Source organism: Trichosurus vulpecula, chromosome 4 (assembly GCF_011100635.1).
Source record: "Trichosurus vulpecula isolate mTriVul1 chromosome 4, mTriVul1.pri, whole genome shotgun sequence".
NCBI classification, from domain to species: Eukaryota; Metazoa; Chordata; class Mammalia; order Diprotodontia; family Phalangeridae; genus Trichosurus; species Trichosurus vulpecula.
In genome coordinates this window covers 299,000,795-299,028,029 of record NC_050576.1, presented here as the reverse complement: position 1 = coordinate 299,028,029, position 27,235 = coordinate 299,000,795, and the positions used below count along the sequence as shown (strand labels likewise).

Genomic DNA, 27,235 nt, shown 5'->3' with positions numbered 1-27,235 from the left:
CCTCGTAAGTATTACGAATGATAAGACAAGAGCTGAGTAGGAATTCTGAAATACAAATAAAAGAGTCAAAAGTAAACTAGACAGGTTAACTATTTGAGCAATTAGAAGAGACTGTATGAAGAGGAAAAGAAATAGATATCCTTCCAGAACCTTAATAAAGAATATTAAGAGAGTTAAGAAAATGTGGATTTGGGAGCGGATGACTTCTGTTCTGAGGGTTTTAAGAGGGGAAATAGGGATTTACTAATGTAGAAAGGAGGAAGAAGAGGACAGAACTCACTATTTCTTATAATTGGGGTATGTGAGAAGGATATTCAAACAGGAAAGAATTATGATCTTTCAGCTGCCAAATCCAATGGCCTCTTCTCAATCCTCATTTCCCTCTTTTCACCGCCCCGCTTTGGCCTCTAACACTGACACTGGACACTGCTGGTCATCCTCTATTTGATATTCTCTTCTCTCTAGGTTTTCAGGACACTGTACTCTCCTGGTTCTCCTCTCTACCTGACTATTCCCTCTCTGTCTTCTTTGTTGCATCCTCATCCAGAACACAACCTTCTAACTGTAGGTGTCCCTTAGGGCTCTACTGTGGGCTCTTTTCTCTTTTCCCTCTATAATACTTCACTGGGTGATCTCCTCAGCTCCCATGGATTTAACTGCCATCTCTGCTTATGGATCTCAAATCTATCCATCCTGCCCCAACTTCTCCATTAACCTTCAACCTCAGCATCTCTAACTGCCTTTCAGACATCTAGAACTCGATATTTAGTAGACACCTTAAACTAATCATGTCCAAAATGGAACTCATCTTTTTTTTCCCCTAAACCCTCCCCCACCTCCTACCTTCCCTATTACTGTGAAAGGCATCACCACCCTTCCCAATCCCTTGGGCTCACAACCTGGGAGTTATCCTAAATTTCTCACTATTTCTCACTCCCCATATCCAAGCTTTTGCCAAGGTCTGTTGATTTCACCTTTGCAGCATCTCTTGAATATACCGACTTCTCTCCTCTGACACTTCCACCACTCTAGTGCAGGCCTTCATCATCTGACACATGGACTACTGCAATATTCTACTGGTGGGTCTGCCTGCCCAAAGTCTCTCCCCACTCTAACTGATCCTCCATTCAGTCACTAAAGTGAATTTCCTAAAGTCTAACCACATCACCTCAATACTCAATAACACCTGTGTCTCCCTATTGCTTCCAGGATCAAATACAAAATCCTCCACTTGGTGTTCAAAGCCCTTCATAACCTAGTCCCATCCTGCCTTTCCAGTCTTCTTACACTTTACTCCCAGATGCCATACCCTTTGATCCAGTGACACCGGCCTCCTTGCTGTTCTATAAACAAAATACTCCATCTCTCAGCTCCAGGCATTTTCTCTAGCTTTCTCCCATCCCTGGAATGATCTCCCTACTCATCTCTTCCTACTGCTTTCCTTTAGGTCCCAATTAAAATCCCATCTTCTATAGGAAGCCTTTCCCAACCTCTCAATTCTACTGCCTTCCCTCTGTTAATTATTTCCTATTTGTAGTATACATAGCTTGCTTTGTATGTTTTTTTTTTTACATATTGTTTCCCCCATTAGACTGTAAGCTCCTTGAAGGCAAGGCCTGTTTTTTTTAATCCTTTAAAAAAAAATCTCCAGTGCTTAGCATGGCACAATGTAGGTGCTTAATAAATGTTTATGATAAATGATTGATTAACCAAGGGTGCAGGCATCAGATGACCTCAGTCTTATCTGAAAGGACAAAGGGAAGTTGAACACATGCACAAAAACATCTGCTGTAGAAATACATTAAAGTGAAAAGTTTAGCTGGCAGAGAGAGAAAGAAACGTATGGTTAAAAGGTAGGCCAATATCAGGAAAGGAAGAGTCCAAATTAAAAAAAAAAAAATTCCTGATCATGAAGAGATGATTAAAAGGGAGGAAGAAAGAAAAGAATTGGAAACTATGAGGGTAAACATCAGCTGGAAAATGGCCAAATAAAATGTAGTTTATAAACATAATTACTACAAGTATAAGAAATGATCAAAGAAAAAAATTTCAAAGAATCTTGGGAAATAGGAACTGATACAAAATGCAGTAAACAGGACCAGGAGAACAATTCATACAACAAAAATAATGCTGTAGAAAAACTATTTTGAAAGATTTAATAACCTTAATCACAACAATGACCTTCTAGAGGACCTGTGATAAATCATGTTATCCACCTCCTTCCTGACAGAAGTAACGGACTCAAGGTGAGGGAGTATACATTTTTGGACTGGACCACTGTGGATTTGTGTTGCTTGAATTATTTATTTGTTATAAATGTTTTCCCATCCTGTTTTTAATGGGTAAGGGGAAAGATTTGAAAAAACAGTAGTAATGGTAAAGGCAAAGAAAGAAAGAAAGAAGGAAAGAAGGAAAGAGAAAAGAAAAGAAAAAAAGAGGCAGGCCACTGAAACATTTTAAAAAGTGCACAGAGGATTTTGGAATTAATTCAAAAGGAACTATAAACCAGCAAGGCAGTTTTGAAAGTAACAGGCTGAATAGTTTTTTCTTAAGCAAGGATGTACACAACAGAGATTCGTGATTTCGTATATAATCCTCATATTCTACTTGGTATGTGGAAATGCTCATTTTGGGGATATTTGTTAAGTTCAGAATAAAACATTTTAAAGTAATAAAATAATTATACAGAGATGATGTTTTAACAATGTATTAATTGTGAATGTTTTATTAAATTTCTTTAAAATCAAATATATCTTTCATTCACTGATAAAAATATAGAATATTAGGACCAACTGGTATAAAAGTGACTGACCCAATAGGCTAAATCTACTTGGAATTTAAAAATTTTAATAAATGTCCCTAACATGGAAAAATAAAGAATACATGTGATTTCAGCAATAGGAAAGAGATCAAACTACAGGGAATTTAGTATCAGACAGCAAAAGATGTGTAGTGGGAATAGCACTATTAAAAAAAAAATCTAGATAAGGATGTAGATAGCAGCCTCGCAAATATTACTGATGGAATTAAGACATCTTAATACTAGCAAGCAGTGACCAACTACATAAGATTAAGATGACTGGAAAGATATAGTTCATTTAATAGAAGTATTACACTTGCGATTGCAAATATAGTCTTAAATTAAAAAATTTCTTGGCCAAAGTTAATAAACAAGTCTTTAAAAGCATTTCTATTTATTTGTGCCACAGTTAAGTTTAAAAGCAAAATGATTAATTTTATACCAAATCTGTCATGCTCTGGAAAGGCATATATATCTTAAGTTTGAGATGGTGCTCACTCCTTGTACCTACACCAGTTAACACTAGCCTCCTTGATGTTTTTTGTGCATGATACCCCATTCTCCTGACTCTGAACCTTTTTGTTGGCAGTCCCCCATATCTGTAACACTCTCCCCTCTTCCTCATCTCCATCTTCAGGCTTCTTTCAAGTCTCAGCTAACATCCCACATTCTGCAAGAAACTCTTTTCAGCCCTATTTAATTTTAGTGCCTTTGTTGTGCTATTACCCTCAATTTATTCAGCTTATATCTTGTTTACATATAGTTATTTGCACGTTGTCTCCCCCATTAGGATGAGAGCTCCTTGAAAGTGGGGGCTTTTTTTTTTTTTCACACTGCCAAGTGCACAGTAGATGCTTAACATATGCTGACTGACTCTTGGAGGAAAAAAGGAGCAAAAATTAAAAAAAACTCATATTTTTTTTTAGATTCTAGTTAAATCTAGTACATTGGTAGAAGTTACAGAGATATAATAACTATAAATATGTCTAAGTATTTAATCAGTGTCAGAGATGCTCTCCCTTCAAGTTACTTAACACAAACATATTTAATTTGGAAAAAGAAAACCAAATTCATTTATTATTTGCTAGACATTGACTTAAGTCAGGAAAATCATAGTAGTTTACAAGACCACGTTTTGCACTTCTATTATACCCCTCTGCATCTAGCACAGTGTCAATTTAGAGAAATTGCTACTTCACACTTGTTAGCTTAAGAGGTTACAAACAGAAAAAGAAATTTATATTACCAAGCACCAAATGGCATCCTCAAATTTATTGTAGTGTGTATATTATGCTTCAGCAAAGTGGGGTTTTGTTTTATTTGGGCAGGATGGCCGGGGGGGGGGGGGGGAGGAGGTTTCAGGCCAGTGACTCAATTTCAAGTGAGGAAACCTGTGTTTTATCATGTTAATAGACATGATGAAAATAATCTAATTGAATAAAACTAGCTTATTATAACCCCTCTACTCTTCCTTCACTCTCTTATTCCCCACTCCTGACTTTCTCCCTCACTATGAGTAGGGAGTATGACAGAAGAAATCAAAAAAACACTGAATTCCACTATCACTCTTTAGTGGTATAATGGCAGTAAAATATTAGCTAATATTAGCACCTTGATCCAACCTTCTACACTAAAAAGAATCCCCTGAAAGATTTTACATATACACATACATACACACATTATATCTATCTAATCCATCTATATGTCTCTGTGTATGTATATATGTAGGATAAACTGTTATCTAGCCCCTGCTTGGATACTTCCAGTAACTGTAACTCATTACTTATTGAGGCAGGCTACTCTACTTTTGAAAAATTCCAGCTATTAAGATTATCTTTATACTGGGCCTAAGTTTGCCACTTTGTAGCTTCTAACACAGATTTGTGCCCTGGAGCTACACAGAATAATTTAAATCCCCATTCCACATGACAGCCATCTTCAAATGTCTGAAGTCCTATCACCTTCAGTTCTTTTTCAACATATTTTAAAAAATACACCTTGTTTCTTCAACCAAACTTCACATGGCTCAACATGTCCTGACCATCCCAGCAGCTATTCTTTGGACGTGCTCAAGTCTGTCACAATCTCTCAAAGCATGCTGCTCAGAACTGAAACTAGTACTCCAGATTTCATCTGACCAGTTCAGAGTATATTAACACAATTACATACTCCCTTGCCCCAACATTATACTTCCATTAATGCCACCTAAAACTATACTAGCTTCTTGGGCAGCCACATAATACTATCAAGTTGGCAACCAAATAAAATCACAACTCTTTGTCATATAAACTTTTAAGTCAAATCTCCACAATCTTGTAGTAGTGTGGCTTATTTTTAACTTAAGTTCAACACATTTGCCTCTATTAAATTTCATCTTTATTATCACTGTTTTACACTACAGATTAATGTTTGTTAAAATGAAACATTGTATCAATTTGAAAAGATAATGCAGGGTATTAGTTATGCTTATGTTTGTGATCTGCACATTAAACAAATATACCATTCCAAGTCTTTATATGAGTCACTGATAAAAATAATATCAAGAGCAGGGCTGAGGACACACAACCCAGTAGAATGCCACTGAAGACCCACCTCAGGGTTAATTTCAATACACTGATCCATTAACTGACAACTTTGGGAGATAGTGGGTCAATAAACTATGAATATACATAACTGCACTATCACCCAGCCTATGTATCTATATCTTCTCCACAGAGGTATCATGAAAAGTTGTTGAAAGTCTTGCTAAAATTCAGATACCCTAAGTTTACAGCATTTCGTAGACTTATTAGCGTAAAAATCATATCAAAGCAAGAACTATGGTTAGTTTGGTATGATGTTCTTGGTGAACCTATGCTGAGTAGATGAAATGATCACATTTTTTTTGCTTCCCAAGTACTACTATAACCATATATTTTAAAAATTAATTCTAGAATTTTGCCACGGTTCAACAGTAGTTCTATAGTCCAAAAACTACCTTCCTTCTTTCTCTGCATCTCACATTTTGAAAACTGGTCCATGTGTCAATCTCCAATCTTCTGTCCTCCACAATTTCTCAAGCGGCTGACAATGGCTTAGTAATCACATCTCTAAGTTCTTTCAGTACCTGTTGGATATAGTTCATTGTCCTCCCCATCCACTTTATATGGCAGTTTATTCTCTATTTTCTATGTTATACTATTTCTCCTTCAAAATGTAGCAAGGTACTACCACAATTCTAGAATACAATTTCTTAACAGAGTACAAAATGCCTTCTTCCTAAGAACACATCACCATTTTAAGTATGAAAAAGACCGTGAAATTAAACATAATCTTGTTGGTATCTTGTTCGGAAGAAGAGAGCCTACCTCTGAAGAAATTATCATATGAGGGTAAGAAGAGGAGTAAACACAACTAGATATATTAGAAACTGTTTTTATGAGATCATTTGATGTGTAATTCTTTTGTCTGTCAAAGATTATCTACACACACTTTTTTTCAAAATAAGATGAAATTCAAGAGGCATTTCTGTAGATATGTCAAAAGGTAAATTTTGTTTAATTTTACAGCTTTTAAATAAGAACAACTTATTCATAGAAAGTAGGAAATAAAGCTAACAGGAGGGGTCAGACACATATTCAAGTGTTGACTTTCCTAAATAAAAGAACTGCAGTAGTAAGATTCACTAGGACAGTTTTTGGTAAAGCAGGAGAGAGCAGTTACAATATAGCAGGACCAGTATCTCTTTTTCATGATATATGTGGGGAAGAAGGTAGCCTCCTTAAAAGCTGTTGTCATTTAAACTATCCAAAAGTAAAAATGACCTGTTTAAATGTTAAAAGTAAAAAGATATAAATATGCATGCTTACAGAGGATAAACATACATTCTCCCAGGAAAGCCTAAGAGAAGATTATAGAACAAGATCAAGAACAAGTCTGATAAAAAAGGAACAGGAGACAGGGGAAGTAAGGGAACAACCAATGATTATAAATCTTTTTTTAGTATAAACTTGTGATTTCACAGATAGGAGGACATCTTTTTTCTCTAAAGTGATATTTTAAATTGAACACGTTAAATATAAAACATTATGATGTTTTCATGTGAATTCAAAAAGTCATTTACTGCTATCAATTTTTAAAAAATTTGTATTCAAATAACATCACCTGAAATTCTTGCTGGAAGGCTTGAGGATGGCCTCAAGAATAAGAATACTAAGACAAAAGCATTCTTCCTTATCTGTCTCAAAGCATACATGAGAGGTAGTATTACTTATCCACTTATACTATTCACTACAGAGTTTCTAATTTAAAAATTAATTTGTAGGACAATATTCACAAGTTTTAATTTAATGTAAAGACTTGAGACAAGAAATAACTATATTTCTATTTATTATTGCCTTATCTTTATGTAATGCCAGAAACCCGATATAATTAAACACTTTGTGAAAATATGAGTTTGTAACTTTATTCTATATTTACCTCAGTAACTGGTTGTCCCTGATGTGTCAGATCTAGTTCTTGAGGACGTGTCATCTTATCAATATCCAAAGAATCCATGCTGGAAGCTGCAGAAGTGATGCTTGAACGAGATGAATTGCTAATAGAGCGTCCTTCAGCATCACTTACAGTACCTGCTGATGCTGTTCTCCTGTGCTGATTAATCACAGTAGGTTTGGCATCTTCCATTATTGACTGCTGAGCAGCTTCATCCATGCTGAGAGAAGCCTGTTCTAATTGTGCAGTAATGTCATCCAAGGAGTAGTTGGCAGGTGAAGGCTTAGTTATCCTATTAGATGAAGAGGACAATCCTTTCAGGGTGCCATGTTTCAAGGTATGTCGGCTAGCAGGTAATTTCAGAGCAGCTTTTGTTTCTGTGGTTTGACGCTTACTGTTTCCAGACCCAATGCTACTGAGTTCCTGCTCAATAGAGCAAAGATCAGCCATCAGGGCATCCAAATCCACAGTTTCTCCCTGATTAAGGGCTTCTGCAATAAACAATAATACACATCAGGCTTCTCCTATAGGTTTAATTATTGTTTCTGCATTTCATTATTCCTTTTCCTTCCTAGTAAATGTTTTCCATATAATAAAGAGGAAAACCAAAAGATTTCATTATATTGGGTTTAGAACATACTTTATATGTTCTACTTTATATCTTTAATATATTTTTAAAATAACAAAAATATATATTCAAATTTCAACTATTCAGTTAAATAATATCATAATAATATAAAGTTTGGTAGAATACCAGTATGCACTGAAATGGCAACAAGGCAGAGAATAGGAAAACAGGATGTGAAGGGACTGTACAGAATCTAAAAAAGTAAAGAACTAGATAATTAAACTCAAGTAGCCAAGAAAAATAATGACAGGTATTAATTTCATTTTAAGAAATTCATTTTAAGAAATAGCACAATAGGAGACTTTTGTATTGCACCTGTATTTAATAAATTTCCTGGAAAATAATTTTTAAAAGTTTAGTTCTGTCCATTTATTTTGAAGTAGAAAACTTTTCTACTGTACTAATCATCACGTAATTAATTTGTAAAAAGGAAAATATAACAACTGAGTCAAAAACATGTATACATATTATTCATCTCTTGTTACTGGGTGTCTAATTTTACCATCCTGCAACTAAGCAAATTACTTCAAATTTTATTTTTCAGTCTTTACTTACCATTCAAATTGTACATGGAGAATCGATAAGAAAAATTGGCAATGTTTGTTTCCTGGCGAAGAGGAGATCTTTTTACTGGTTCTGTTGGCTTGTCAGTATCCAAACTCTTTAAAACAGGGAAACAAAGCAAAAAAGCCGGAAAGAAAATAAATTATGTATTAAATGAAAAATTGGTGATTGCTTCAGTTATGTCAAACACGAGCAAAATTCCCCCTCTGCTTAAGTAGCATACCAAAATATATTTAAAGAAACTATAGTTCAGATAAGCAATAGCCTGGGAAGACTGATTGTTTTAAAATTATTTTCTTTGTAAAAAGCTCCTGAAATCTCTTACTTAAAAAAAAAGACTATGATTTACAGTTATTTTAACGTTTTTGTCATTGAGTTGTTTTCAATTGTGTCTGACTCTTAATGGCATCATTTGCAGTTTTCTTGGCAATGTTCCTGGAGTAATTTGCCATTTCCTTCTCCAGTTTATTTTACAGATGAGGAAACTGAGACCAACAGAGATAAGTGACTTACCCAAGGCCACACAAAGAGTGTCTTTAGCTTTACTCACAAGCAATTCAACCAGTGTTTTATTAAGACCCAATAAGGTACACTGTTTGGTTCAAAGGTGATGCAATCTTAACATATGACAAACATTACTGAACTGTACTAAATATAACACTGTCCTCTCCTTTCTTCCTTCTTTTTGAAATCAGATGATAATAAGCAAGTAAAGCCACCAGAATACACTGAAGAGTTTTGCTTGAATAGAGAATAACTTGAATGCAAAATAATGAAGAGTATTAACAATGAAGGAATAGGACCCTACCTATTGGCAGCATAACAGCAGAAAATCTGCTGAAGTCAAAGACCATGAATTTATATCCTGGTTCAACTACTTGCTACCTCTACGTTCTCATTTATTTATACATACTATGGTTTATTTCTATTTCTGCATTATTTTATATATATAATATTTATATGCATAAATATTCTATACAAATATACATAATTACATTTATGTTTATGCATTCTACAGGGTACATTACAAATTCTATGGTTATTTTAAGTGGAATCTTTAACTTCTTGCTAAGTTCTGTTGATAATACATAGAAATACTGACGATTTATGTGGATTTAATTTATATATATATATTTATACACACACACGGGCTCAACTTTGTTGAATTTATCAACAATTTTAATTTTTAACTGACTCTCTAGGGACTTCTAAGTAAATTAGATCTGCAGAAAGTGATACTTTTATTTCCTCTCTGCCTATACTTATGTACTTAATTTCTTTTTCTTACTACAAGAAATAGCAATGATGATAATAGACAATTTCATGTCCCCTGTGCTTTTACTGGAAGAAATTCTAGTTTATCCTCACTACATATAATGATGACCCTTGGTTGTAGATAGATATGATTTTTCATATTAAGAAAAGATCCACTTATTCCTGCTTTGTAGTGTTGTTGTCATTTTTAATAGAAATAAATATTGCAATTTGTCAGAAAGCTTTTTCTTGATCTATGGACATGACCATATGATTTTTGTGGTTCTTGTTATTGATATGGTCTATTATGTTTACAATTTCCCTAATTTTGAAACCGTCATAGTTTATGATCTTTTCATTGTGTTATTCCACCCCCTTGCTAACATTTTATTTAAAAGGTTCATGCCAATCTTCATCAGGGATACTGGGTTGTGGTTTTAGATATCAAAACTAAAATTCTATCACAGAAGAGATTTGGTAGAAATCTCTTTTTTTTTCTTTTTTGCAAATAGTATATGTAATATTGGAATTTTTCTTTGAATATCTGAAATAATTCACTGTTAATCTTGATGTGTTTCTTTTCCCCCTTGAGAGTCTGTTTACGTGTTATCCAATTTCTTTTTCTGATATTGGGTTATTTAAATTCTCCATTTCTTGTCATAATTTGAATGGTTTTTTTATTTTTGGAAATATCCATCCATTTCATTTAACTAGTTTTGTTGGGACACAGCTGAGTAAGATAATTAACAAATTTCCTTTATTCTTCATTTTGTGTGAGTTTTTCATTTTTGATACTAGTTAGTTGGTTTTCCCTTTAACTATGCTATCCAATCATTTGTCTATTATATTAGTTTTAGTTATTTAAAAAATAAGCTCCTACTTTTAGTTATTAAACTTTTTAGATTTATTGTGATAATCGGGTATAGAAACTTACAAAAACAAACAGAAAATATTTATATAGGATCTTTAAATTTCTCACTAGCTATGAAACTAAAGAAAATTTTATCTCTAGAAGACCCCACCAGTTGAATAATTTAACTGTGTTGGTACTTAAATATAATAGCTAATAAAATAAATGTTCACTAGCTCTTTAACTGTGTAAAATACATTAACCGTTAGTGTAAAATTCATTACTGTAAAGTACTGAATATTGTGTCCACCAGTATCTCAAAGTCGGCATTTATCAGCTTTATTTAGAAAAGGGAAAGAATCTTTAAAGTAAAATTTCTTGGACAATAGAAATCCAATGTCACCTTCAACCTTTTCCAAAAGAGATACAAAAGAAATCTTATTCTTCTTTAAATTGAGACACCCAGTAAAAGCAAACTATAGGAAAAAGCTATTGTTAGTGGTCTAAATTAAGTCTAAAGTTAGATATTGACAGAAGTTTGGAAATATGTAAGGAAAGACAATATTATTAAATAAAATGATGTGAAATTTTCGTCATCTGCCTTGGATCTGAATGGATTTGCTCAAGCTGTGAAAACTACAAGCTTTTAAAAATTATTAAAATGTGATTATACAGACATTTCATCAAGTGCTTATTTCCCTCATGTCGTTTTCTACACCTAAATACTTCATGCTGAAAGCTTTAAAAATGTTCAAAATTACCACATAAAATCACATATTTCCTAAAGTTACTATTTATGTCTTTTTTTAGTATATCTGTTTTTTCTCCTTTTGTGTAATATTTCTATTTTATTTCACTTTTTAGTTCATATAATCCTTAAAGACTGAATTATTAAGTCCATGATACTTTCAAATCCTTAACAATTTTCTCATAAACTATTTCTGACCTGTGTAAGTTTGTCTAGCTCCCCAAGCCAAGCCCCAAACATTTTGTCCAGATCCTGATCTTCTTTGTCACTGTCTTCCTCAGCACCATGGTCAAGTTCTTCATCTGATAACTGCTCCATCTGAAATACAAGAAATTCACCTTAGTACTTTAATTACAATGAATAATTAAATTTCTAACAAGTCTATTCTTAAAAATCACACACATTCAGTATGTAAGTTTTAAGTACATGGAATTAAACAAAACAAGCAAATTAGAAATAAAAGTTATTTGATATCAAAGTCCAAGAATTTGAAATGACAGTCAAAAATCTATTGTTCCCAGAGCTTTCCCAGCAATCAACAAACTGTATTTTATTATGTGGTAGGAAAAAAAATGCTAGAATGGGAGTCAGAAGAACTGAGTCCTAACACGAGCTCTCCAACACCATATGTGACCTTCACTAAGTGACCAGATTTGTTCGTTCCTCATATTTTTAATCTCTCTCTGGCTTTAACATTCTGATTTCTTTCTAGATAAACTTCTCTCCCCTAGAAGACCTAGGTCCATCTCCAAAACAGGAAGAAGAAAATAGCTTCAGAACACCTCAAATAGGCAAGTCATTATTTTATTTAATCCCTTAGACTCTAAAGCAGCTATAGAGATACAGGTGTATAAGCAATTATGAAGGCAGGGTCAAAATAGCATAATGCCTTGTTTCAGTGACCATTTGCTAGATTTCAAAAATATCCTAGTTTTTCTTTCAAACTTTCTTCTACTTTACCCTGCCCTCACATTTTACCCTTTAAAAAATCTATATAATCTTCTCACTTCACAAAAGCCCCTCCAATGAAAGGGAAAAGTAACAAAATTTTAAAATCTTTGAATACATATACACATATATGTGTATTGCCACAACTTTATTGCAAATACTTTGATAAAAGGAATTTCTTCCTAAAAAATGTGCATACCTAACAAGGCATTAAAACTCAGTTAATAGTTCTGATTATTTAGAGAACAGAAAAAGGGAATGACTAGAGAATAGGAAAATGGGATGACTAAAGAACTTATTCAGACTTTTTGCTGCAGTCGTAATATCAAATTATTTTGAATTATTGCTAATGTCCTCCACAATAATATCACCTAAAGTAAACAAATCCCTATTTAATGGCGCTAAAATCTAAGAGTTTTTCAACCACTTCCATTTTACAATACACTTCAAAATGTGGATTTCTCATAGTATACCCAAAGAAAACAGGGTCAGATTGATGTCTGACAAAGCCTAGTATTCCTAACTGATCTGATAAAATAATAAATTGGAAGGTCATTGATGGAGAAGATAGGTTAAAGAAAGACCTCATGAAATTACATCTAAGACTGATAGAGCAACAAAGAAAGAAAAGAATTAATGGCAATTTGGCTGCCATGAAGTAAACTTCAATTAGCTACCTCATACTAAAATGTCAAAGCATAATAATTGCTAGAAGTAGGCAAAATTTTTTTAAAAAAAGTTTTATTTACTGACTGGAGGAGTAGTGTCATAAAATGGACAGGAGGATCTCAATGCCAGTCTATGAAGGTGAGCAAGTTGAACCTGTGTAGAGGGAAAAGTTCCCCCATTAGAATTGCTTACTGCAACATTTAGGCTTTCACAATGCACTGGTGTGTCCTGATACATTGGTTGCAGAAGCAGAATCATACCTTGCTTTACTGAGAAAAATCACATAATTTATATTCCTCAAGAGGAGGAATCTGGGTTTGCAAAATGAGAGATACTTTGTGATCCACATAAAATAAAACATTTTGAGAAATATTATATTGGCTAACAACCTAGAGGTAGAATCTGTACTCAGACTTTCCTGACTCCAAGACCAGCATTTAACATAGTACAGCAAATAAGTGTACTCTTAAATAACAGAATTCTAAAAACAAATGAAAATTTTTAAAAGATTAAAAAAATCTGGATGGAAACTTGCTATTTTGTTCTGTTACAAAATCTATTAAGAATATAGGTAGTTGAAGAAATGGAAACTTAAAAGGTCAGAGATGTTTCTGTAACTTTCGTAAGGAGAAGAGGTGATCTGATACAAAAAAATGGTCCTTCATTCTACTCATTCTCCAATCTCAAACAAATAGTTTGCCATTTCAGCTCTACACTGCTGTCTGCTCTTGAATGCTTTCTCTGATAACCCTAGCTAGCATCATTGTCCTTTTGCCAAAATTTAGCCCTGGATTACTCCCACCATCCTTTCCCCCTTCACTCTTACTCCAGAGCTTTATAAATTTCAAATTCTGGTTATCCAACCTCACTACACTTGGCTTTCTCTATTCCTCACTCACTTAACTCCAATTTCAATCTCCATTTGGTAGGCATCTCAAATGCCTTTGCATTGGCTATCTCCTATGCCTGGAACACACTCCTCTCCTCATCTCACTTCATAGTGGTGTCTTCTTTAAAGATGCAATGCAAATCCAATTGCCTTTCCCCCTCCTCCTCCCCCCGCCCCTGCAAAAAAGATGCAGCTCAAGCATCTTTTGCAAGAAGCTTTTCCTTAACCCCAACTAATGCCCTCCCTCTCAAACTACCTTCCAATTAACTATCTTGTACAAGTACATATTTATCAACTTTAGATTTATGCTGTATATATTTTTCTATGTATTTGCTGTCTCCCCCATTAGAATGGAAATTCATTTAGAGTAAAAAGCAATTCATTCTTTGTACTTAGATCCTTAGTACCTATAACAGTACCTAGTAGATAGAAAGTGTTTGATACTTGTTGATTAATATCTTCTTTTAAGGCTCAGCTCAAATGATTTCTCTTTCCTTCCCACTCTCAATTCACAGGATAAGATCATAGGATTAGGTTGGTTATTCACCAGGTTTCGTTGGTTATTTACCCAGGTTTCTTAACCTGGTGCTTATGGACCTTCCTGTCACCCTCCCAAAGAGGTCCATGAATAAATTTCAGAGGATCTGTGATCCTGGATGGGAAAAAATTATGTCTTTTATTTTCACTAACCCTACATATTTTAGGCATTTAAAAACTTTATTCTGAGACATCCATAAGCTACACCAGACTGCTAAAATGTCTATTACACAAAAAAGGTTAAGAATCTCTGAATTCTAGTCTAAGTACATCATTTTACACATGAGAGAACTGAGGTCCAGAGATTAAATAATTTGTTCAAAGTTATATAAACTGAGAAATCTGTCTCTCTTTCCCCTCCCTTGCCTCATATTATAGTGTATATACTTAAATGTGTACATGATGTATACATTTAATATGTATAATAAAGGCTCTTGAAGAGCAGAAACTGTTTAATTTTTGTCACTTAGCTACACTACCTAGTATAGTACCTTGCATATATAAGCCACTTGTTTGCTGAAAATATGACATAAATCTGGAAAGACACTGGTGCAAGACTGTCATAGACCTTAAATACCATCTGAGGAGTATGAATTTAACCCTACAAGCAATTTTTCTATAGTCGGGTCAGGCCTGTGCCTTAGGAAGAGAAACCTGTATCTTAATATATTAACTATCTTTACTATTTATTATAACTACCTTCATATAGTAATCCTTCTATCAAAGACAGAAAAATCTATTTGGAAAATTCAATGGAAAGAACCTTTCTGAACTTATGGCTTAGGTATTCAGATAACTTAGACTAGTTTAAGAATAACCCAAAACAGCTATAATGCTGATTCTCTACCTTTACTAGAAGGTTTAACAAATTGTTAACTTCCTCTTTCTTCTGAATCCTTGTAGTTTCTATGCTTCTTCAAAATGAGAATAACCTAGATGTTTAAATATTCTTAAGTGCAATTCTCCCTTGAATTATTAATATTTACATCTCCTGACTCTAAGTGTACTGCAAACCAAGATATTACTATAAAAAGAAACACCACTGCAGGCTTTGTTCAACCTAACCCCTGCCCACTAGGCTACCTTTATGTTAATTTAAAAACAGAAGCAAAAAAAAAATAACTTCATAGCTTTACAGAGCATTTCAGTCAACACCATTATTAACATATCCTTTGGGTGGAACAATGTAGTATTATGAGAGGATTAAAGAATAATGGAAATGATGTAGTGACCCAGACATTACTTAACATTTACAAACAAAATTTTTGCTAGCTTTCCTTTCCTTTTGAGTGTCTGACACAATTTCAGTGTTGTATTAAAAAAAATGGCTTTCATAAGACAATTTAGCAATTTATCCATAGCTTGTTCCTTTTCCAATAAAGAGACTCAGAAAAAATTAGTTCTTCATAGGTTGATTCTGATTTTTCTAACCCATACTGCCTTTAACCTAGAATCATTTTCTATTTACTCTAAACACAAAATTAGAAACCTATAGAAACACAAATTCTTAGGTGAGCAAATCTGGTATTGCAATGAATTTTAATTTGCCAATTCCTTAAAGATCCCACCCAACTTGTCAAAAAAAAAATCAGTTGCAACAGCTAGAAATCAATGCCTTCTCCCTAAAATATAGAACACTTCTTGTTCTCATTTCTTTCTCATTCAATAATTAAACCAATATTAGCTTCAGAACCTGAATTTCCCCTGTATCATGCACTACTAGTAATGGTAACAAATGGGACACAAAGACAGCAATCCAAAAATCAATGGGTAGGAAAAGAGAGTTAGTAAAATCTCAGAAGCAACTGAAAGTGATCTTCATTTTAAAAATGAAGTATTAATTTAAATAGAAATCCTCTAGTCATAAGTTTCTTAAGTCAGAAGTTCTTTCTCAATCTCTAAATATGCTCTGGTAAAATATAACATCCTGCTAACAAGCTATTTCATGGATGTTAGATTACATCTATGGAGGAAGGGAAGTTATTAATTTTCAATTAATCTCTGCTCCATGTGGCAGCCTATTTTCTAAGGAAGTCAATAGATTTCAAAATACACAACCTTCCTTAGGAGTGCAGCACACTTTCACACAGAAATAAGCATATGATAAAAAAATTTTAAATACTTATTCTTTGGCAACAAGGAGAAAGGAAATCACATATGGCCAGCTGGCTGGCTATGACTCAGACCAAGGATCTTAACTCAACTCCTATCTGAAGTGATTTTTAGATGATACTGTTTCATTTATTTAATCAATACCTTATGTTTGGTTCCAGACACAGAACAAAGTTTAATGGCTCTGGAATCTGAGGATCTGGGTTCAAATCCTCCTTCTGATACTTCCTATCTAGGTGACCTTAAGCAAGTAATTCAACCTTCTTGGATTTCTATTTCCTCAACTGTAAAATAAATGGGTTGGGTCAGAGGACAGCTGAGGTCCCTTGTAGTTCTAAATCATACAATCTATGATCTGAATCCAGTTCTGAAACATAAGAAATGAAATGCAAAGCAAATCTAAATAAAATCTATTTTTTAAATTTAGTTATGACTTTAATAACTGTAGGACACTACTCAAAACCAATAATGAAAGATTAGCCAAGAAAAATGAGAAGTGGTAACAAAAGTGTAACTCATGAATTTGCAGAGTATTCTTTCCACTGGGTATTTCTGTCCTTAGATTTGATCTATCTGATGGCAATTTTATTGAGGTATGGTTTTTCATGGTGGTGTTTTTTCTTTAGGTTCTCCAGTCACACTAGAACTAGTGAACAAAATGTAACAGTTCTTCACATATATCTCTAAATATATCTGACTTGACTGATTTTACCCTAATGGAGACAAATCACATTTAGGGTAGCATCTTGCTTTCACCTAAAGGGGCATGAGAGGGAGGGGTAGGGGGGGTGGAGGCACAACCAAGAAGGTAAAGAGGGCAACGCATTTGACCTCTCTTGGTCTCAGTTTTCTCAACTGTAAAATGAGCGGGTTAGATTAGATCGGGGTGGGGAACATGTGGTCCTCTAGTTCCTCAAGAACAGCCTTTAAACTGAATCCAAACTTCATACTACAAATCCCCTTAATAAAAGGACTAGATCCTAACAGCTCTAAGTCTAGCATCCTATGATCTTTTTAAAGTTCCCAAATCTGTAGTTTCTGTAAGATTTTCTTAGATAATATGAAAAGGAACCAATAAATAAATTGCCTAGTGTGCTAACTGCTATAGGAAATAACAGTTCTTGCACACAAGCTCATAGTATAACTTGAAAGCTAGATTACAGAAAATTTTACAAGAAAATGTTGGTATCATTGTGAGAGATGGGTAAAAGGGAAAGTTAGGTTTCCACAGAACCATTAATTGAGTTCCACAGAATAATTGTCAGTTGAAACAAAGAAGGAGTAAAGATTAATCAACCTTGTGGTTTTGGTAGATGCCTCAGACCCAGGATGTAGGGGAACTGGTCTAAACTGGCCAGATAACGGCAGGGTTGAAGAGAAAACTGGGTCAAATGGCTACTACGCATACTTAATTGGCTAATTGAATATTACCTCACATACATGGTGATGAGATGAAGCTGGAAACATATCCAGCCCAGATTGGTAATTAATTAATTTTGGTTTTAAAAGGTTTAAATACTTGACAACTGTTTATGGTATTGTTGTATTTCTAAAAAATTTTGTTATATTGTCTGGTAAACAACTATATCATTTGTGTTGTTAGAAAGGCACTTTTTCTTATACTCCATGTGCTATTCAGTTAAAAATTGTACTGTAAAGTGATGAAGGGGTTAGGAAACTGTTAAGTCATTTTATTTGACCAGTATTTTAAAGTAAGTTTAATTTAAGAAATTATAAACTTTCAAGTTTTGCAGCAGCAGTTCTCTATTTGTACAATAAGTTGGGAAAGCCTGGAATTTTTACTGAGAGAGAAGAGCAGGGTCAGAAACCAGCTGACCTCCTAGCCTGGCTTTTCAAAGTCAGTAGAAATGATTTTTAGTAACTGGCTTTTAGGACAGATTTTAAAATTAGAATTTGAGATGTGGGATCCTCGTAAAGTTTCAATTAATGAGACTTGCCAACTGGTGTTAAAAGGAAAGCTATCTGTCAGAAACTGTTACTATTGTGAAGTTGTGATACCCAAAGACCTACAGGGTTTTATGGGGGGAAAATGGAAAATTTGATTAATGCAAAAATGTGAAATCTTGCTATTTTCAATCAAATGATTAGGTAAATTGGCACTCTTGTATAGTCATGTAAAGAATAACATTCTTTTGAAATGTTAATGGAAACAACTAGATAAGAGAAGAAATAAAGATATAAACACAATGTTGAATCATAATCCCATAGACTAAAGCTGGGATTTAAAGTTACTGTGTATTTATGTGAAATAAGGTCCTTGAATGTTTCAAGGTGATGTAAGAGCAATTGGGTATTAACACAAACGGTGTAATTAATTACTGGAACTAAATCAGAGACATTTTCAGTTTGGGGAAAGAATTTCAGTGCTAGTTTCTTGGAGAGATTTAAGTTGTAGAATACCTTTGCATTGACAGGAAAAGTTAAAGGTGGCTGTTTGGATTTGAATTTGATTTATTAAGGAGACTGCCCCCTTTTTGATTTGTCAATGCCTCGATTAACCTCTCCCCTTTCTACTTAAAGGAAAGATGGATAAGGGGAAGAATTCATGTGAGGAAAAGTGTGGAAACCTAATCCTTATTAAAGACAAGAGTAGGGACTGTGAGAGGTGGGTAAAAGTTAGGGAAAGTTAGGTTTCCACAGAACCATTAATTGAGTTTCACAGAATAATTAAGTGTCAGTTGAAACAAAGGAGTAAAGGTTAACCAGGATCAGAATCCTCAACCAATCCAAATCAACTTTGTGGTTTTGGTAGATGCCTCAGACCCAGGATGTAGGGGAACTGGTCTAAACTGGCCAGATAACGGTCAGGGTTGAAGAGAAAACTGGGTCAAATGGCTATTACGCATGCTTAATTGGCCAATTGAATATTACCTCACACACACTTTATTCTAGTTAGACTGACATAGATTGATGCACCATCAGCTCAGTACCTCCCTTCAGAGAACAGATTGGTCCACTCCCTTCTAGGTCACAGTCTTCCCTATACGCTGCCAATATGAAACTCCTTGGTATGTTTTCCCCTCCTCATCATATGTCCCATGTTCAAAAATGAATATTGATGATTGTTAAGTTCACAACAAGTAACTTTAAAAAAACAGCAGCTGGACTCAGATAACAATAACTAATACTGATTACAGATGACAGATGATAAAACATATAAAGATGGGCTACAACTGCTGAATACTGGTGTGCTGTTCATGTTTTGCTTGTGATGAAAGACCTAGGGATCGAGATGCAGGAAAGGACTGTGTTAAAAAACTTTTCTAAAAAAATGTAAAATGCAGCATACATACTATATTAGATTGTAACATGTATTCACACATATATATCTCTTCCTTCTCTTCCCCTCCTTTCCCTTCTCTTTCTTTGCCATGATTCTTTCCCTCTTTTCCCCAAAAAGTTTTGGGGAGAAAATATATTTTTCCCCACATAAACCTCTCCTGTCCCTATTCTAGTCCAAGCAAGAAGAGATATTGTCAAGATGTTATCAAAGGCACAATCCTGGATCTTTAGAAGAGTGCATGCTACAGTTAATGCTTGCAACATAAAATAGTATGTATAGCACTTGTATAACAAAATTTGACTATTTATTATGTATAGTTATCTAGAAAGTTGATAATATGGTTCTGTTGTTTTTAGACAATCAACCTGCACTGTAAGGACCGAAAATATGACAAATTCAAAGACATATGGGAAAACTTGTATGATACCACTTCATAGCAAGTGAAGAAAAAAAGAGTTAAAAAAGTAATATACTTACAGACAATAACTCTGCAAATGAAGATGAGATTAAATGACAACAAAACTTAGGTTAAATATAACAGATGATGGAGGTGGAAGTTTTTTAGTTCTTTATCCTTCAAAAACACTCTTCTATACTGCTTAACAGTTTTCAAGAACTATACTTTGAGGTTTGTCTATTTATACTTGTTAGCTGGATTAACCAAAAATTTGTCAATTAAAAAAGTAAAAATAGACTGTCTCATGGGAACTCTAAAAATAATGGTAAGTAGGTTTTTCACAGCAGTCCTGCAAAAGTGCAAGAGGCATTGTTCTTTCAATTCTCTAGAAGCAACCTGATGTAATAGAACACTTGATGTGCTTTTAAACTTTTTGTTATCATTTTTTCTTTTAAGACCAAACTGGGAAAGTGGAGGGTGCCTTTTTGTTTTTACTGCTCCCTAGAAAGAATATAATCTCTCTTTACTGTAGGAATTAGAACAAAATATTAAATCCTAGTTGTCTTTGGCATAAATCTGAGCTAGGTACTAGGGAAGGTTAAACAGCCTCAAACCATAGCAATTTCTAGTATGATTCTATTAAATTTAACTAACTAGTACTTTGTGGAAATGCTGATTTATGAGGAGATATGTTGCTGTTGAACTATAGTCAGGATGGTAATTCTCTCTCTCACCTCTATTTCCCCCATGACAAGCTGCATTACTATCAGCAGCAGCATTTCTCCTCACACATGAGAATTTTCATTTTCCTAAGGGTGTCCACCCAATGTTCTAGAAGCTCTTCTCTAGGTCTTTTAGTGAGGGAGAGTATTTGTGTAGTATCTATTTGTTATTCTTTTCAAAACTTTTTTAAAAAAGATTGATCCACCTCCTTTTCTTAGTATACATATCCCATATAATAAATTTTACATCATGCAAATATGGTAATATGCTACAGCCAGTTATGCACACTATAGGTCTCTATTGCTCTTTGGGTTGCCCACAATTTTCATCACTCAAAGACTGTAGTATTCCACGAATTGCAGTCATATTGCAAAGAAATTACTTTAGACTGGACCTATGATTTCACTGATATAGGGAACTCCCAATGAGGAAAACTGTTCTACCAAAGTGAGTGAATATCCCTTCTCTTCAATTTATAGTTTTAAAGAGTTGCCAAAGTCACTGAGAGGTTAAATGACTTGCCTGGGTTCACATAACCAGTATGAATAAGAAATATGACCTGAACCCAAATCTTCTTGACTCTGAGGCCTGCTCTTTATCCACTGTATCACACTGCTGCTGAACTACAAAAACATCAGTTTTCAACAGACTAGGTTTTGTTAAAGGAACAGCTTGAAATTGCTGAACAATTATGTAATTTGCCAATATCTTCTAACTTGCTATCTTCCTCCTATGATTTGCTTCTGAGCCTAGCTAATTGTCCACACGAGGTTTCTGTCCAAGATACACGTACCAATGGATCAATTCAATGGGTTATCACTTCAAATGTATTGCATATTCCATGCCATATACCAAGTAGTTTAAAATATCTTTCAAAGAAAAGGAAATTGTAAGAGTTAATATGGCATATTTCATGGTTCACTAAAAGCAGCTTAATAAAAAAAATATCAACAGAAATATGTAGCTAGGATTTACAAAAGCTATATGCTAAACAATCTAAAGCCAGTTTACATATCCAAAAGTCATGATATTTCAGCATATTATTAGGTTGGTCCTGAAAGGGCAGTACACTTTAAAACAATTCCAAAATAATATGGTAAAGAAAACTAAAATTTCATCACATTATTTGCCAATAATCAACTTTTTCGCATAAATTGTTTAAACATAATCAATGTCATGACTGGCTTCAACAGACTTTAGCAGACTACTTTTTTTTTTTTTAGATCACCAAGGTCCAGAATCACTTTCTAATATTCTTCTTTTTTAATCTAACACAAATTTATTTTACTAACAACTATTAGGACTGAAATCTCCAAGTATAATAGGAGACTTGTCTAACGAGCTGATGCAGAATGAACAGATCCAGAAGAAAAATTTATACAGTAACAATTCTACATTACAACACCACTGCAAAGAAAAGCAACACTGATCATTTATTCCACACTTACCTGAGCAATTTAAACATTTGACTGCCAGGAAGCTGGTAAGAACTGCTATTACCTGGTACTTTTCTTTCCTTATTCCTTTACCTGTCCTGCACAGTCCCAGAACTGATCCAGGACTACATGTACCTGCCACTGGGGTTATGCTATCCCTATGCATCCCTCTCTCACTGGCTACTTGACTGATTACAAAGCTTGAGTGAGATGAGATATAACTGTTCTTTACACTCAGAGGCCCTTAAGAGCAGGGGCTGTTTTGCTTTTTTCATTTGCATCCCCAATGCTTGGAACACAGTAAATGCTTAGTAAATGATTTTTCATTCACTCATGACTAACCTCTTCATGAAGAAATTTATCAAAACGACAAAGAGATGGGCGGCTTAAAAGTCATCTATTTCATATGTAAAATAAAGGGGGAGACCCATTTCGATAAACTCTACTTTGAAAGCTATTTTACATGAAAAATCCCATAGTGCTCTCCAATCTCAAAGATAGCTGAAGATGGGAAAAATCATAATGAATTCCTGAGATGACTAGACGTCTTGACTTATTTTTGGAAAAACTTTTTAAAAAGTTTTAATTCTGCCTTATATTCTTGCTCAGGAGCATAACCTACAATTTATTTTATAAGTAGTTTAACAAAAACTATTAAGTTCAAAGAAGACATAAGATGTAAAAAAATTAATTCACTGGGGGGGAGGGGAAGCCCTATGCTACGATAGAAAGTAACCTTTAAATGTGTGTGTGCGCGCGCGTATATATGGATTATTATTTAAAATCTAAACACCACTGTCCTTTCAGTAGTATAGCATTTCTTAAAAAAAGGTACTTAAAGTTTATACTGCTATACCTGCTCATGAGAAAAAGGCAAATTCACATTCAAAGATTACAATCCAAAAAATCTTTCTAACTTCTCTCACTGTTCTTTTATTCACAATGCTACAAAAGCTGCATGGTGCCAAACTATTGCAAATGGTGAACTCCTTTTCAGATTTTGGTTATGAAACACTAAAATCTTCTAGGCTGTCAGAGAATTGAGAATTCTTAATCCCCTATTGGTTCTGTCCTCTGTGGTTTACGATCTACACCAGCTTAAGCAAAAACAAACAAACAAAAAAAGTTATAGTTTGTCTGTAGTCAAAAAAACATGGACTTCCCTTCAAGACAGGTTTCTGAGAAGACTTACACACCAACAAAGTGAAATGAGCAGAATCAGAACACTGTGTAACTACAGTAATACTGTACAATGATCAACTGTGAATGACTTAGTTATTCTCAGTAATACAACAATCCAAAACAATTCCGAAGGACTTCTGATGAAAAATGCTATCCAACTCGCAAGAAAGAACTGATGGAGTATGACTGCAGATTGAAGCATACTTTTTAAACTTTATTATTCTTGTGGGTTTTTTGGTCTGTATTTTCTTTTGCAACATGGCTAAAATGGAAATATTTTGCATGACTACACCTGTATAATCAATATCAAACTGCTTGCCTTCTCAAAGGTGTAGGGAAGGAGGGTGAATTTGGAACTCAAAATTTAAAAAAAATGTTCAAAATGTTGGTTTACGTGTAATTGAGAAAAAATAAAATTAAAATTAATTAAAAAAATAAAATTATAAGTTTCTTCTGCCTAGGTATAATCAGTTTGCTTTACCTGTTCTCACCAGTTAGGGCTGTATACTCTCCCCCTCCCACTCCAAGAAACGACTTGTACCAGTGATCACTTTTCATGCATCTTCAACCTCTCATTCACAAATGGTTTCTTCTGATCTGCTTATCAATCAATAAACATTTACTAAGTGCCTACTATGTGCCAGGCATTGGGCTAAGCACTTGGGGGTTGGAAGAAAACAGTCAAACTTGGGTTCAATGGCCTTTTTTCTTTCCTCATCTCCCCTGACCCTTTAACAGTGAGCCATGGCAAGATCAGATTGACATAATGGGCAACAGTGACAAGGCAGAGGTTCAGTTCTTACTTATTTAGCATGTTTTCTCTGCGAAGGGAAAAAGAGAAGGAAATTGGTTTAAAACACAAAGAAGTTAAGAGAGGATGATAACACCTATCTGATAGACTAATTACATACCAGGGTGTTAAAAGAACTGGTATAGATGCTTTGAGAGAAGCTGATTAGTTTTTTTACTTATACTCCACACAAATAAACACTGAATAAACATTGCTTTTTCATTTATTTCGTTTATTCCTGTAGCTGGGTCACAGGCTCACAGGTTTAGAGTGCAAAGGCACTTCACTTTATTGAAGACCCTAGAATTAAAGATGAGAAAAAAAGGATGGATGCCCAGAGGAGGTTGAATGAAAGAGCTGATTGAGGTTTTTCAACCAAGGACTCGCACTATGCTATGTACACTTTAAAATCCCCCAGCAGGGACAGGTATTAAATATTTTTATATTTCTACTCCCAAAATTTAGCACAGTGATTTGCAATAATAGGTGCTGAGAATTTTTGTTGAATCAAATTTGATATTTAATTGACAGTTTGGAACCCACTGCTCTGATGCCCAATCTGCTGTATTGCTTACAGATGCTTTATCTTGAGAATTTAATTCAAGGCTTCTAAAATCCTTCCATTTGCTTTTACATCTTTAACCCTTACTGACCAAAATGTATTACAAATAGGGAATAGGTTTGGTCAATGGCAAAAGCTAACATAACACATATACTGGAGAAGTTAGGTGTTCTTATGTTTTTAATCTATATACCTGAATATCTGCATAACTAATAACAGTTTTAATCTATTTTAAATAAGAAGCACAAGCTATTGAGTCCTAAGTCTCAGTCAATAATCTTTAAAAAATTATGGTGCCATGGAACTGGGGAAGAGCAGATGTTGTCTGAAAGGGGAGTGTTGTTTCTTCAAGCCATGGACCAGTGAGCTTGACTTTGCTAATTTCTACAATGTATTAACTTTAAATTTATATTTATAGAACTTTTGTTTTCATACTACTTTCATTTAAAAAAACCCAACAATCTCTTCTTTCCCTTTCCAGAGAGTTGTCTTTTGTGACAAAAAAAAAGAGAAAAGAAAGCAATTCAGTAAAATTAATAAATATATCAACCAAGCCTGACCTAAAATGTAATGTTCTGCAGCCACAGCCTTCCATCAGCAAAGAAGGGTCCCCTCCCTTCTTCATGGAAAAGCTTGATTATTTATTCAGATTTTTTCCCTTTCCACTTACCTGGTTTTCATCATTGTGTATATAGTTTTCCTAGTTGTGCTTACTTCACTTTGTATATTTTCACCTGAGTTCCTAAGTCTTCCCAAGATAAGCAGCTAGGTGGCAAAATGGGTAGAACACTGGGCCTGGTGTAAGGAAGAACTCAGTTAAAAATCTGGCCTTGGACACTTACTAGGTGTATGACCTGAGCAAGTTACTTAACCTATGCCTGCCTCAGTTTCCTCAACTGTAAAATGGAGATAATAGTTCTTTCCTTACAGGATTATGAGGATCAAAGGAAATAATGTTTATAAAGCACTTAGCACAATGCCTGGCATATAACTACCTGTTTTCTTCTTTCCTTCCTTCCATGATTCTCTTCTCCATATAGAATATATATTAAAAGAAAGATTTATGACCATTTTAGAAAGAAATGGTGATCACTAAGAGCTAGCAGGGCTTCAACAAAAATCATACACCCCAGATTACCTTTATTTCCTTTTTTGATAGAGGACTGCTATAGGTATAGAATAGTGGTATTTTAGCAATCATTTGGTAGTCTCTCACCCAGGCTGTGCCAATGGACAAGATGGAGGGGGAGACATGATTCAAATGACAGTGCAGTCAGATGGAGCCAGAGCCGACTGAACAACCAGATCCAGGGTAGTGAGGGCTTGATGACAACTTGGAGAGAGATGTCTAGTGGAATGTATCATGTCAATGTTATTAAGTGCAATATAGTTAAGTGATAAGGATGGTTCCAGTACCACTATACTCTGACCCGATCCAATCACAATCTAGAGTTTTGTGTTCTATATTAAGGATATTTTGAGAAAGGCAACACCAAGATAGAGCCCATCTACGAGAGCCATCAGGATGCTAAAGGGGCTGGAAACAATGGATCTTTGAAGAAACTAGGAATGGCCTAGAGGAAAGACTGAGTAGAGTACATGATTACTGTTCTTAACTGCTTTAATCCCAGGGACTGGCATATGGAAGAAGTAGTTAAGAATTGCTCTGCTTTTCTCTAAAAGGCAGGACTTAAAGAATGAGTAGTAGTTGAAGGAGGCCTATTTTGGCTTAGTATAAAGAAAACCTTTCCAACAATTAGTCTTCAGGAAAAAGTAAGATATTCATCACTCAAGAGGCTCGAGTTTGGAAGATTTGTCAACGATACTGTGGAGAGAATTCCTATTCAGGTACCAGTTGACCACAAGGTCCTATTCTAATTCTAAGGTTGTCTGATAACATCCTTCTATTCAAAGCCATTTGATAGTTTCCTCTATTGCTTACTGAAAATAGTTCAAACTCATTAGGTCTATCTTCAGTGACCTCCATAGTATATGCTGTACCTCTGCTATCTCCTCCAGCTCTGCTATACTCTAGCAGAACTGTATTACACTCTGCCCGCCCCCACACACTTTCCCACTACGTTCTCATTGTTTAAGCTGATCTCTGTAATCCCCACGAAATGCCATCTTCCCCCTTCGCTCTTTAGCATACTTGCCAGTCACAAAATTCTTACGGTATCATCTCTTAATCACTGAATGGACATTGCCTCAGTCAAATTAAGACCTGGGAAAGACATTAGCTTAAAAAGGCCACGGTCTCTAACTGCATCCAGGCCAGTTCCAGTCATCCTGATCTATATCTTGCCACTGGATCCAGATAGCTCCGGAAGAGAGAGTGAAGCTGGTGACTATGCACAGCCCTCCCTCAC

General features: G+C 34.6%; 1 protein-coding gene across 6 annotated transcripts in view; it reads right to left on the bottom strand.

Moving 5' to 3' along the window:
* RAPH1 (Ras association (RalGDS/AF-6) and pleckstrin homology domains 1) overlaps nt 1-27,235 on the bottom strand; it is a 112,494-nt gene that overhangs the window by 60,293 nt on the left and 24,966 nt on the right. For all 6 annotated transcript variants that reach the window (XM_036754417.1, XM_036754414.1, XM_036754413.1 and 3 more), the window contains exons 2-4: nt 11,516-11,635; nt 8,457-8,562; nt 7,259-7,764 (exon numbers count right to left, since the gene is read on the bottom strand). In XM_036754417.1, the coding sequence (XP_036610312.1) occupies nt 7,259-7,764; nt 8,457-8,562; nt 11,516-11,635 (732 nt within the window). The remainder of the gene's footprint in view (nt 1-7,258; nt 7,765-8,456; nt 8,563-11,515; nt 11,636-27,235) is intronic.